At 48.8% G+C, this 14,464-nt stretch overlaps 1 protein-coding gene across 1 annotated transcript in view; it reads right to left on the reverse strand.

Annotated features, from left to right (window-relative positions):
* DSCAML1 (DS cell adhesion molecule like 1) overlaps positions 1–8,617 on the reverse strand; it is a 160,113-nt gene extending 151,496 nt beyond the window's left edge. The window contains exon 1 of the mRNA XM_060268502.2: positions 8,411–8,617. Within this exon, the coding sequence (XP_060124485.1) occupies positions 8,411–8,462 (52 nt within the window). The 5' untranslated portion in view covers positions 8,463–8,617. The remainder of the gene's footprint in view (positions 1–8,410) is intronic.
* Positions 8,618–14,464: the final 5,847 nt, after the last annotated feature.

Raw genomic sequence — 14,464 nt, forward strand, 5'->3', positions numbered from 1 at the left:
TGCACCACACCATTTTCCGCTATTTACCAGCCCACAGGAGGCACTTTGTTATGGACCAAACAATGCTTATGCTAGATTCTCATCCCAAGCCTCCCCAGGACAAAACCCAAACACAAGGATCCCCTTCTCTGAAACTCCAGGCAGACAACACACACTCATCATAGGCCCTTGCCAATAGGGAAGAGGCACAAGCCAGCTTCCCGGTTACTGCCAACACCATACCTAAGACATGCCACCCATTGAGTTCCTGTGTCTATCCTCACCATCAACTCAGGGTCATCACAACTATATAACAGCAGATTTAACTAGAAGAGTGCCAGAAAACAACCATCCAGTCCATTATTGTGTGAACACTGTCTGGCAGTCCCGCTCCATTCCAGGGTGTCCCCAGCTCTGCTTCAACCCTGAGGTGAGGGAACTCCATCCCTCTTAGGTAGTTTGCTTTCTTTTTCCCTTTTCTCTTGCTTTTTCCCCTACAAGAATTTCCTTGGCCCTCCAACATGTGTGAGATTTGCAGAGGTAGAGATTATCCTTTCATTGGCTAACAATGTATACCCTCTTTCCCAAGACCAAAATAAGCACCTTCATAGATAAAATCTCAATCCACCTAGTCCAGCATTGTTAAAAAGAATCCCAGTTGTGCAAAAGTGGCATTTGGTGCAAGACATAAAATTCAGCATCCTAAGAATTGCAGATTTTTGGTAAAAGATGGAGAGGCATTTCTAGCAGAAAAGCTTGAACAGGGGAGGTGGGAAGAGCTGGACTTTCAGCAATCAAAGCTCTGAAGCTTTGTTACTTGATGCAGCATTTCATCTTGTTGTTTTACTATTGTGTTTGTATTTCAGCCCTGTTAATAAGCCACTATGGATATATTATAGAAAGGCAGGATATAAATCTTCATAACAAATAAACAAATACACAAGCTCTGCATACCTCCTGCCAGAAACAGAATTATGCCAGCCAAGCAAATATTTGCATAATGTATTCGGGTCACAGAACTGGGAAGAACAGACACAGCCCTGGTCCTGGCTTACAGAAATCTGGGCTCACTGCAAGCATGGCTTTAAGGGTCAAAATGGGGCTCTTAGAGGAGGCAGCCATGTTCATGCAGCTGCTAGCAAAGCCCACTCAGGTCCAGTAGGAGGGCCCCCATTCTATCGCCACTGCATTCAGTGCTCCCATGAGCAGCAACCCCTTGGGAGATAACCATTTTCTCTGCAGTGAGTCCCCCCACCCTACTCACCATGTTAAGGTTAGTTGCACAGATATGGGGGTGGGGAGAAAGAGGGGGGGAATCCTCATAAATAAGGAGAGGAATTCAAATTACTAGTAAAGCTTTTGCAGGTCAAAAGGGGCGGAATGGATTTTTAATAGAAAATGGAAGTTATGGGATTGGTAGTAGTTATGAGACAGACGCATAGAGTTAAATCCATCTAATCTCCTTTACCATTTAACGGTGAGCACCATCCTAATTCCATGTTTCATAAAACTGCCTCCAAATCACCAGGAGAGATTAAAAACATAGAAATAGCCTTGCAATATTTTTAAAACAGAAATCACTTCTGGCATCTGGTCACAATCCTTGGCTGTAACCTACATATCAAAGGCATTAATTTAGACCCAACCTTCGGCACTGGTACAGAAGGGAGGATGGGATGGCAACAGAAGAGCAGCACCAAAGCGAAGATGCACAGCCTGTGTTCCCAGCACTGAAGAAAACACATTTCGAGTTCTCACAGAGCAATCTTCTTAAATTGTAGGAAATTGCAACCTAGAGGTATTGAAATATTAATACTTCTGCTTTGTCCAGGGAAAGAGATTCATTTTGTCATCATTCTACCATAATATTTACTCATCTTCCTCACTGGACTTCTTCAAGTGTTGCACTGCTAGAAGGAACCCGGCAAAGAAAGGTGAAGGTCCTTTTCTGTCAAAGCAGTTGTCTGCATCCAGCACACGTTTTGAGAGCAAAGCACAGAGATGCTTCTGACCCCCTTCCAAGCAGTCATCTTCTCACCCTTCCACATGTTGCCACACCCTCTAAATATCATAGATTGTGATGCTACACTGGCCCAGCCTTTGGTCTGCAGGTGAGACCACAAAGAAAAATGTTCTTGTATGACAAGAACATTGCTCTTCTTTTCAAGGGTCAAAAGACATTTATGATGGCTCAAACCTACTGAAGAGATGTGAAGGGAAGTGGGCTATTTTATTATTTTTACAGTCCACCAGTTAGCAGTCTTTAGTGGAGATTTTATATTTTACCAGTCAGATGAATTCAGCAGGGAATGCCGCAGTCAATAGGAGCCTCACCTATGTCACAGGCTCCTGACAAGTCACTGCCAAATGGAGCTGCTCACCTCAAAAACAAGAGGTAAAGATACAGGTGCCACCAAGAGTGGAGTAGGAATCAGCAATGATGGCTGCAAAATGTCCACTCCATCAGACTTCAAAGGATGCAGTGGTTTACAGGTACATAAATTTCAACCTCACCATGAGCTTAGGAAGCTGCTCCATCCTTGTTGCCCACCCTACTGATCACAGGCTCTTACTGTGCACAGGTACTGTTCATGGGTAGGGGGTAACAGGTCAACAGCAAAATGTGCACAGCATCTCTAGGGTAAGCTGTCTTTTCCAGGCAGCAATTCCTCCTCCACCCCGCCTTGCTCCCCCACACCCAAGTAGCATTCTCTGAAAGCACACTGAATGGTGAAGAGACTGAATGGTGGAGTTAATGCACAAGATGGACTTGGGCAACATGTTCAGTGGAAAAGGGAGAGCAAGAAGAAGCAGGAGAACCCCCAAACCTGCCTTGCCATTCCCACCTAGAAGCTAAGTTAACAATGAGCCACAAACAGCTTTTTGACAAGAGGTGCAAGAAGCTGCAAGCGACTTTTGCTTCCTCAGAGCTTGTTTATGCCCTCTTTTTTAATAAAAAAAAGGGGGGGTAAACTGGACTTCTGAATACTGCAAGGCCAAGGCCACCTTATTTCCCCCTTAAAGGTAAAGGTAAAGGGACCCCTGACAATTACGTCCAGTCGTGACCGACTCTGGGGTTGTGGTGCTCATCTCGCGTTATTGGCCAAAGGAGCCGGCATACAGCTTCCGGGTTATGTGGCCAGCATGACAAAGCCGCTTCTGGCAAAACCAGAGCAGCACACGGAAACGCCGTTTACCTTCCCACTGGAGCGGTACCTCTTGCACTTTGACATGCTTTCGAACTGCTAGGTTGGCAGGAGCAGGGACTGAGCAACGGGAACTCACCCCATCGTGGGGAATCGAACTGCTGCCCTTCTGATCAGCAAGCCCTAGGCTCCGGCCTATGGACCCCCCCCCCCGCCGCCGCCGCCGCCGCCCACTCAGTCAGCTCCCGTGCACCACACTAAATTGGCATGGAGCAGAGTGGGGACCACCTTCCGTGATGCTGGCCAGCATCCCATTGGCTACAGGAAGCTCCTGCAGCTAATGGGAAGCTACGTATGCCTCCTCCGCACCGGAAAGAGTGCTGGAAATAGTGTTAGCGTGTGCACGTGCATGCGCATACTCTGACCCATCGCGGTGTCTGCGGGAACGTGAACCGGCCCAACCACAAAAACTTTGCCAACCCCTGATCAAGAGCATACAGGTTAACAGTGCCCTGTGTGGGAATGAGGAACTGGCATCCCTCCTGAAGTCTTGACTGGGACAGAAACAGCTAAACACTGGAAATCAAGTGGCAGCAGGGAAGAGGCTGTGGTGCAATTGAAGCAATTACAGTATACAGAAGCCCAAACATCTCCTTTGCCACACCCAAAACACCATCTGCATAGCCATGCATCCAAAACATGCCTCACCCCAATGGCCCCAATGAGAACTCCACCCCACCCCCCGCCACAGATGTCTCATGCTAAGATCCCACACCCCTTGCTAAACACACACACACCTTAGAAAACTCACTAGGTAAAGGTAAAGGGAACCCTGACCATTAGGTCCAGTCATGACCGACTCTGGGGTTGCGGCGCTCATCTCACGTTATTGGCCAAAGGAGCCGGCGTATAGCTTCCAGGTCATGTGGCCAGCATGACTAAGCTGCTTCTGGCGAACCAGAGCAGCACACGGAAATGCCGTTTACCCTCCCGCTGGAGCGGTACCTATTTATCTAGTTGCACTTTGACGTGCTTTTGAACTGCTAGGTTGGCAGGAGCAGGGACTGAGCAACGGGAGCTCACCCCGTCACGGGGATTTGAACCGCCGACCTTCTGATCGGCAAGCCCTAGGCTCTGTGGTTTAACCCACAGCACCAACCGTGTCCCTGGAAAACTCACTAACCACCATATTAAATTTGCAAGGATAATGTGGTGAAACTGTGGAGTGGGTGCTTTTGTGTTTTAAAGCTATGTTATGTTAATGACTCTGGGATTTTTTTAAATAAAGAAAGGTATACAAGTTGAAAAAATAAAATACCGTAAAAGACATACAAGGAGAGGCTATGCACTGCTTGAAATTGGGCTGATCAGCCATAGGAGGGCAGTGTACCAATTTCTGGCATCCAGTGTGAGTTTTGTTTCAGCTTCTCTCAGCTCCATTTCATTTTAGGCAATGGGCAATAAGCTGTTTGCACCATTTTGAATACACAAATTACTAATTGCCACCACAACTTCCTTTGCTGGGAGAAACTCTGACCCAGCTCCATTATTCTGCAAGTCTAGAAAAGGCAGGAGCTTTCAGAAGCCTCTCTCCAGAGTTCTGTCCATCTCACACAACCGCCATGTCTACAGGGCACTTCAAGATAATGCACACATGGTTCAAATGCACACACTCACACACCTCCACCAAGGATAAGCTAAAAGTGAGCTAGTGGGGACATTACAGCCAAGCAATGCTATTCAGCACATTAGCAAAGGCCACCAAATCATTTTTAAAGGAAAAAAATTTAGCTATACAGTATTTTAAGGGAAAACCTCTTTGCATGATTTGCCACAAATTGAAGGCTTATTGAGGATGAGGAAATACAAACAACAAACACAGATGGAAGAAAAAGCTGAAAAATCCAGCAGATTTTTTTCCACTTCCATTCAGATACAATAAATAATTTTGCTCCTTTCCGATTTCTCAAGGAACTGAAATTGAAGAGGCCTTTCAAACTGCTTTTCCTAATATGGAAAACTGGCTTCCCAATTGCCTCCTTTCTCTGGTACAGAGTGGCAGCTGGTTAGTCCATGCTGTTTGGAGAAGGGAAGAAATCACACCTCCTGGCACATTGCAGAACGTGTGGGCCGCCATGTTGGGAGGATCTGAGCCACAGAATGTGAGAGACGCCTCAGCTCTTCCTCTCTCACAAAGCTCCTCCACTGCTGGGAATGAGACAGGGGGCTCAGGCAGCCCCTCGAATGCCAGCCTAGCAGGGGGAAGATAATGACAAGAGAAGGGTATGGAGGGTGTTTACGAAACAAATATGAAATTCTGCCCACTCTCACCGGTGCAGTTAACACCGGAGGAGAGAGAGATGGCTACGTGTCACTGAATTCCATCACCAAGCCTGGAGCCAAGTTGTGCCCAGCTTGCTCTCAAGAACGCCACAAGCACCAGCGGAGATAGATAATGGGGTAGCACCCCCTAGATTTTAAAGGTATGCTGCTTGGCAGCCAACATGGGGTTTGGAGGACCCCAGGCAATGGGTCATCAAGCCTTAGCAGTCATGCAGGGGTGGGCAACTTCCCCTGCCCCCATCCGTTAGCTTCCAATGCCGCTGCTATTTAGCAGAACCTGGAACATGTCAAACTAGCCCTTTCTCTACAGCTTAATGAGGATCCCATGTTTAATTTCTAAGACAAACAAAGCACAATGAGGGGGAGGCACAAGGGAGGGAACAGAAGTGGTGCAAATGGGAAGTAAATAGCTCGCCTGATTTTAATATGAGAAAAGCTCCACATAAATAGGATGCAGCAGGCAGAGGTGGGGTGGAAACAGAATTGCAAGCATCCCCCACCACCACCACCCTGCGCCAAGCCATGGATATCCAGCCTATGACACTGGACATGTCTACAAAGCAAGCAGAGTTGCTCACATCCCTCTCCTCTGCTCCCAAGTCGTAAAAGCAGTGACACTGAGCTCTCTGCCCAGTGAGATACCCACATATACTTGTTAGCCGCCTGTATATAAATCTGGAAAATGGGCTCCAACCCATTGACAGTTTTTTCGCAAACTTTAGTGTTCCCTTGGATCAAATGTTTATTTGCTTTTTTGTTATAACAGAGTCCTTTTCTACAACACAAGCCCATTAAACTGTTGTGCTTAGATGCCCAAATATATTAAGTATCCAAAAAGCTTTTCATGCATTAAGCAATATCATTTCTCACCCTAATATAATGTAACCTATTGTGTTGTTATTCACTTTCTGGAACTGCTCCATTTTAACACTTTCTAACAAAGAAGCAGTTAGGGGTCCATTTAAAAAATCAAATCATGGCTTCCAAAAAGGGGATGGGGCTGTGTGAGATTCTGTTGAGGAAGACTCAATCTTGTCTTCTCAAAGACAGAACAGCTGCTACCACCAAAGACACTTTCCCAAACCACTGGGAATGAAACTAATCAATCAATCTACTACAAACAATTATTATTTTGCCTGTGAAAAATCAAAGGGAATATAGCACACATTGTGTGTGTTTCCCCCCCCCCTTCCTTTTGCACAGTCAAAATGCAAATGCAGGCAAATCAGATGCTGGCATGGATGACAGAGACAAGCAGAACCTCAACACAGAGAGATCTGGGGGGATGCTCCCCCAAAAAACAGACTAGCCCTAGCTTTAATTAAAAAGTTACTTTATGATTAATAACTGGTTTTCACATAACTATTCTGCCCTAAACAAACAAAACATTTAAAATGTTCTAAAATAAACAAATAGGTATTCTACAGCAACCACCCAATTTCTGTATGTTGCTCTCTTAACAGTCAGTCTGATTGGAGCCAAAAGAAGGAGAGACACTTTGCTTTGCTCACAAGGCATGACAGGATAAAATCTCACAGTGGAACCTGTGAAAGGGAAGGCAGGCAGGCAGGCACCCCCCAAATTGCAGCGCTTGCATGATTGTTCTTGTGGATTGTGCACCAAACAGATGGCAGAAGCTGCAAATTGCCCATCCTTTTATGCAACACAGATCGATTACACTAAACCGGGTTGTAATTTCATCCGATGCAACATCCAATTGCCTTCTGGTTACAATGGCTTCATTAGTTGGGGCCCAATTTCAGTACAGAAGACCCCCAAACCCCAGCTTCCAGTTCCAAACAGAACCTTGCTTCTTAAAGAATTGCATTGCCCTGACAACTGAATTGGCTCATATCCCCCCTTTTCCAAATCTGATTCCTTTCCAACTGCTGGGCTAGATTTATTAAAACACTCCTAGAGGGGAGGCTGTTATTTTAAAGGCATATCAGGGTTTGAACTATCTTATGGGATTAGAATATGGCTCAGCATTGACTTTGACAACTGGGGACAGAAGAACAAAGCTCTAAAAGTATCGCTGGCAGCTTTAAGCCTTGGAATTCTTGCTCGAACACACAGGGAGATGCTGCCTTGGTATCTATTCAACATTCACGTAATTAAATACATTTCTGCAGAGATGGGCTGAGGAGAGGCGGGGGTGCGTTATTTTTAATTTCCCTGATGAATGAATTTCAGAGGCTACAAAGAGTTAATGGCAATAATTGCCAGCTCAGGGATCCAGACTTGCTCTCTGCCTGCCCAGCCTGTGCCAGGCTCCCGGGCACAGCCCCTGCTAACCCAAAATTCACATCCACCCGAACAGAAACCCAAAAGCAGACAACACCAACATTCCCCAGGGTTGATGCTTCTTCTGGGAGAGCCTGGCAGAAGGGGTGCCCTACCCACACATGCACACACACACACACACACATTTGGGAAAATGTGGGGGGGGGGACACAAAGCAAAGCAAAATATAGGCCATCCCCACCTCAAGATTGGGGGGGGGGGGGGACAGGGCTAGCAGCATAACAGTCCTGACAAATCTGAGAACTCCCCGTGCAAACAAAAAAACAAAAAAACCCTAGAGTTCTGGGTCACATTAGGATCGTTTTCCACAACCCCCACCAACCACCTTTGGGGAAAGAGGACCTACACACTGGTCAAAAGCAGACCAAAGTGCAAGTCTGAACTTGCCCAACCACGGCGACGGGGGGGGGGCACTGTAGGGTCCCCTCCGTCGCTGACAGGTCAGGAAGCACCCTCTTCTCCGAAGCTGAAGGACGCTTCCACCGCGAAAGAGTCAGAAAGTGCGAGGGGCTGACCGAGAGGAAGAGCTCTCTGGAGCCAGGCGAAACTGGCGTTGGGGACCCGCCGGACATTCCGGAGCGGCTCCGCTAGAAAAGTTCCCGACCCGACGGGGCGCCGCCGCCGCCGCCCTCGCCTACCTGGGCTGGTCCAGGAGTTGAGCAGCAGGAGGCAAGAAGTGACCAGCCACATGCCATCCAGGGGGGCCGGTGCCGCGGGCGGGCGGGCGCCCTGCCTCTGCCGCTGCCCGTGTCCCTGGCCGGCCCTCGCCAGCTTCCCCCGTCGTCGGATGCTCCGCGCTCGCCTGCCCTCCTGCTCGCTCGCCTGCCCGCCTAGCGCTGCGCCCAGCTGCTGCTACTGTCAGCCGGCGAGCGAGCGAGCGCGCAGGAAGGGAGGAGCGGGGCGGGCTCCCACATCCCCGCCCACACAGGCCGCGGGGGGAGGCGAGAGGGAAGGGGACGCCTCCCTCTCTCTCCTCGATCGCTAAACTCCGGCCAGGCAGGGGTAGGTGCGGCCGCAGGCAGGTGCCTTCCCGGGGCTGGGCGCGCGCTGCCTGCCTGCCCGCCCGCCCGCCCGCTCTCCCGCGCCCTTCCGAAGACCACCCCGAGGAATGTCCGGAGGAGGGCAGCCCGAGCCGAGGCACACCCAACAGCCCTCCTCACCTGGACGCTCCTAAGCCACCAAGCCGGCGCTACCACGCTTCCAGCGCAACGGGCAGCGGCAAGAGGTCATCCCGGCGCCCACCCTCTGTCCGGACTGGCTCAAAGGTTCTTATCCTGTGGACAGGCTGACCTAGGGCTTGGAATTGCTCCAAGTGAATATGCACGGGGAAGGGGGTTTGCATCGCTGGCAAAAAGCTGCCTACTGGGTGCATCTCAGCTCTCTTTCCTTTGCTCTAGGAGAGGGGCACTGGAAGACACTTCCCTGCCCCACAGAGGCAGTTCAGTTACACCCAAGGATTCACCCAGCAACTCTGCAGCTCCTGCAGTGCTCACAAGCCTACCGCGCTGAGGAGCTACCTCCAATTCATCAGGCAGACCTCCCTGTGCCAAACCTGAGCTAAATCAGAGCCTGGATGGTTGTGAGAGACATCTGTTGCAATGCTGTGTACATTCTAACACAGGGGTGGGCTGAAGGTAGATTTCCTAGATCCAAGGGGTTTCTGACTACAGTACCAACCAGTTAACAAAGGCAACAACAAAAAGGCTTTATAAAATACAATAATAATATTGCTGAAACAAAGAAAGCTTGGAGGAGAACCAGTATACTAGTAAGTGTACAGTGGTATCTCTGGTTAAGAACTTAATTCGTTCTGGAGGTCCGTTCTTAACCTGAAACTGTTCTTAATCTGAGGTACCACTTTAGCTAATGGGGCCTCCCGCTGCAGCCGCGCCACCATCACACGATTTCTGTTCTCATCCTGAGGTAAAGTTCTTAACCTGAGGTACTACTTCCAGGTTAGCAGAGTCTGTAACCTGCTTACCTCAACCTGAAGTGTTGTAACCTGAGGTACCACTGTGTGTGTGTGTGTACACTAGTAAACTGGTTGTGCTATATATATATATACATATAGTCTGCTGAAGTCTGCCTTACCCGTTCTTAAATATATGAATTCTGGAATCACAGAATTGAAAATGCCCTTGGAGGCCACTACTTCTTCAACTGGTGGGTCAGGAGCCACTATTAGGATGCTGCCTGATCTAAGGTGAGTCACAACAGCCCCGCTTTTGCATGCTTTTACAAAAACTGAAGAAATGGGTCCCCATGTTTGAAATGGCCCCCATTGTGTGCACTGCTGTACATGCACAGCTGCAGTTTAACATCCTTAAAACGTATCCTGGCACCAGCCACAGAAGCAGAACCTCTCATCCAAGAGCTAACAGTGCAATCCCAACCCCCAGATACTCCAGCTGGGAGAAGTCAGGATGTAGCATATATTCCCATCTCTTAGTGAGTTGGGCATGAGCCAGCATAAATGGCTTAACCCACCATATCTGCTTACCTCAACTGAGGGAAAAACCCCTGCTGGTTGCTGTTGTTCTGATGTAGAGGGCAAAAAAGGAGATATGTCAAGAGGGCGATGGAGGGAATGGACATGTAGAGGGAAGGGAGAGGAATGAACAAAGTTGCCCTGCATCCTAACTCCCTTCATTCACTTGTCTTACCCACAGAACCAGGGTTGTGTACATATTCCTGCTCACTCTGCATCCAATGTGCTCCAACCACTGCTTTTGTAAGTGGTGTCCACACATTAGACATGGTCCCTGTCCACTCTGCATGTTTCCTGTAGTTTTCTATGCCATGCTGCAATTTGATGTGCTTTTCCCCAAACCAGTTTCGACCCATATTGGGGGAAAATAACCTAGCTGCATTTTAAGCTGGTAATGTGTACACAGTCTTGGTAAAACGCAAATGTATCTTAAATTCACCCCATAGGATAGGCAAAATTTAAATATTTATACTGTCTCCATCCCACCCTCTGGCCAGGAACAGCTAGAATATAGCTTATTTTACACTGGAGATGTGTTGGTGCATTGAGGATTGCTCTGCCATTAAGTACACTCTTCACAGCACCATGATGGCCACACATCCTTTCCTGACCAATCATCACAATTTTTCTAATAGTGTCTTGCCACTCTAAATCGACTTAACCTTTGGATGGGCTGTTTCTTGTCTCCCTGCCCACCAACCCCTTGAGACACATCCAGTATTCATGCCTTGCATCCTTGCAAGCTGCACACAGAGCTGCCTCAAACTCACTAATTGGGAGTTACCAGTTACTGGATCAAAGGCACTTGGCCCTAGAGATGTATTCCAGGTCAAACATTTCTAGCCACGGTACAATGTTCTAAGATGGGACTGTCCAAGCAAGCCTTACAAGCCTGTCTGCTGACCAAGACCAGAGGAAAAGTACATATTCTGCAAATACTTGCTCTTTCTTAGGGCTGGGCAGACACTTGCTCCAAGGACACAAGAACACCCATGCACCATTTCCCAGCAGCACCAGAATTCCTGGCTCAGCTCTGCAACCTATGCATCTGCTGTGCAAAGCAGCCTCTGAGCTGAGCCCCATCTTCAAGCCACAACAGAGTCTGCCTATATTCAGCATTTCCCCATCAGTGGCCCTCACTTCAGCCTAGGCACATAGCTGCCAAGTTTTCCCTTTTCTCACGAGGAAGCCTATTCAGCATAAGGGAATTTCCCTTTAAAAAAGGGATAACTTGGCAGCTATGCCTAGGCAAAGACCGTGTTCTAAAAGCAAAAGGTCATCTGTATCTTTAATAAGATCCAGAGGTCAGAGGGCTATAAAGTATCCTTTGACCTAGGCTAGTACTTTCTGCCTACTACATTCTCCAGGACAAGGAATTCATCTTGCCCAGCAGGAAACTGAGGCAGAGTGATGCCAAAGATCAGGGGTCAGCAAACTTTTTCAGCAGGGGGCCGGTCCACTGTCCTTCAGACCTTGTGGAGGGCCGGATTATATTTTGAAAAAAAATATATGAATGAATTCCTATGCCCCACAAATAACCCAGAGATGCATTTTAAATAAAAGGACACATTGTACTCATGTAAAAACACCAGGCAGACCACACAAATAACGCAGAGATGCATTTTAAATAAAAGAACACATTCTACTCATGTAAAAACATGCTGATTCCCAGACCGTCCGCGGGCCGGATTTAGAAGGCAATTGGGCCGCATCCGGCCCCCGGGCCTTAGTTTAGGGACCCCTGCCAAAGATCATGCCATAAGACACAGAGCCAGGCAGTCCAAAAGGCTCCTTCCTGCCTCCCTCCTCAGTTTCACTCTGCCTTTCTGCTCAGTGCTTGCCCTCCGCCTCCTTTTAAGGCAGGGCAGGGGAGCCCATGGCCCTAAGAAAGAGAGGTAGCTCAGTGGTGGAGCATCTGGCTTGTACATGGAAGCCCCAGAAGCATCTCCAGGTAGGGCTGGGGGACATTACCTGAAGCGCCGGATTTAGGGTGGTTCCCCCACACAGGGTACTAAGTTGAGGGGGCTAATAAAATGATGATGATGATAATAATAATAATAATGATAATGATAATAATAATAATAATAGGTATCTACTGAGAAGATTTATTTAAAAAGCAGCTGTATCAAAATGAACTACTGTGAAAATAAAAAATACTTGGAGGGGAAGGTGCCAAATTTTGTTCTTGCTCAGGGCACCATATTACCCTCCTCCATGTTCGCCTCATTACCTGCCTGAAACCCCGCAGAGGCGCTGCCAGTCTGTGTAGACAATACTGAGCTAGATGACCCAATGATTCTGACTCAGTACAAAGTAGTTTCCTATATTCCGGGTGTTGCCCGACGCCATCGACCCTAGCCAGTTCAGCCATACGGAACCCGCGAAAGTCAGCGCGGTTTCAAGGGTTGTTTTCGACCGCCCCATGCAAGAAAGGAAGGCGCCACCTTCCCCAGAGTTTAGAGCTCCGCCTTACCTTTTTAAAAGCCTTCCCTGCAAGGCGCTAGCCGGATACCTGAAGTCCCCCGGCGCAATTCCCTGCCCACAGTTTCTCATCGCTACCTGGTGCACACTCGCGCCCACCCGATGGGCGGCGGCGGCGACCTGCTCTCCTATGTTAGGGGAAGGGAGGATGAATGAGTGAGCGCTGCACGAGGAGAAAGAGGCTCGCCTCCGCCGGTCCGAGAATCCTGCTGCCCTTCCTCCCTACCTGGGGTCCGTGGGGTTTGGGACTAAGGGGAGGCCTACACCCCACCCACGAGTGACGGGCTTCTCAGAGGCGCCACTGTGAGAACAGGGCGCTGAGCGGGCCGGATGAAGGCCCTTTGTTCTGGTTTTTGGCTTAGGCTCTGAAGGCCGACCCGCCCGCCCGCCCCCGCCCCACAGGCCGGCGGGGCTCTTCCTACCTGTTCTGTCGCCTCAGCGTCCCTCAAGGCCAGGCCTCTTGGCGAGCGGCAGCCTCGGCCTGCGGCTCAGTTGTCTTCGGCTTCCTGGGCTCCGTCCCGCCACAGTTTCCCGCCACCGCAACCTTCCTCGTGGCGTTTCCGGAGCGGGCTCCTGAGGGCCTGGCGAAGGGGCTCCGTCGGGCGCCGGCTCGCTCGTTTACCTTGCGAGGAAGCCCCATCGAAGAAAAGGGCCGCGCTTCATTCCGAGCACCGCGGCGCCGTCTCTCGTCTCTCTTCCGAGGGGGGCAGAGTTCAGCCTCGCAGGCTCCCTCTCAGCCCCAGGCAGGGCCTGCTTTGCACACACCATGTTCGTTTTTATGTATACTTTTTAATGGTCCCACGTGCCCCCTCCAAGCATTTCAGAGTAACCAGGACAAATATCTTCACACAGGAAGCGGCTGTTGAGGCTCAGCTGTACAGCCGCGCACCTGTTGGCTACTGAGTTCTGCTTGCCTTGACTGAAAAGCCTAGACACCTTGCAATGCCAGGGACACCCAGCCTGGTCGAAAATGAAGCCACGACGACACTCCCAGGGCAATCTCTTGTTTTGCTTTTGTGTTGCCCATAACCCTGTGCATTCTCCTCAGAGTTGCACTTTTGTTTTTGGGGTATCAGAATTCCCCAGTGCTAAGTAAGTTTTTCTATTCTTTGCCATGTGGCAAGTGATGGTAAAAGGAATATAGAAAAGTTTTTTTAACTTGCAAAGTAATGAACAGCACAACTTCCCCCTGATGGCTGCCCAGACACCTTATTAACAAATGGGGATTTATTATTATCATTATTATTATTATTATTATTATTTATACCCTGCCCATCTAGCTGGGTTGCCCCTATAGGTTGCTCCCTCAAAAAACCTGTAGATTCTGACCCACTGTTGGTCTCTGTGTTCAGTATCTGTGATTCCTCTTCTCCAACTCCTGTTCAAGAGGGAACTACCCTAATATTATTGATATGGATAAATAACAAACTTTTATAAACGGAGGCAGCATGGAGGGGTTCCATCATCTGTCAGGCAATGTGTGAGACTCCTTTGTGGCACAAGAACTGCAGGGATCCCCTCTGCCAACCAAAAAAAGAGCATCCACCTCACGTCTTGTCATTTTGCAATAAAAAAGAATATTTTGGGGTACAAGGAGGACTGAAACACTATTTATGGAGGGTGAAAGGAAAATTTATTACCAAGGAGGAATACAGCTTTTTGGCGGACACTTTGCTATTGATGGATAAACCTTTCAGGAACCAAAACAAAGGAAGGGAGAATC

This window comes from Zootoca vivipara, chromosome 14 (assembly GCF_965207765.1).
Source record: "Zootoca vivipara chromosome 14, rZooViv2.hap1.1, whole genome shotgun sequence".
Classification (NCBI taxonomy): Eukaryota; Metazoa; Chordata; class Lepidosauria; order Squamata; family Lacertidae; genus Zootoca; species Zootoca vivipara.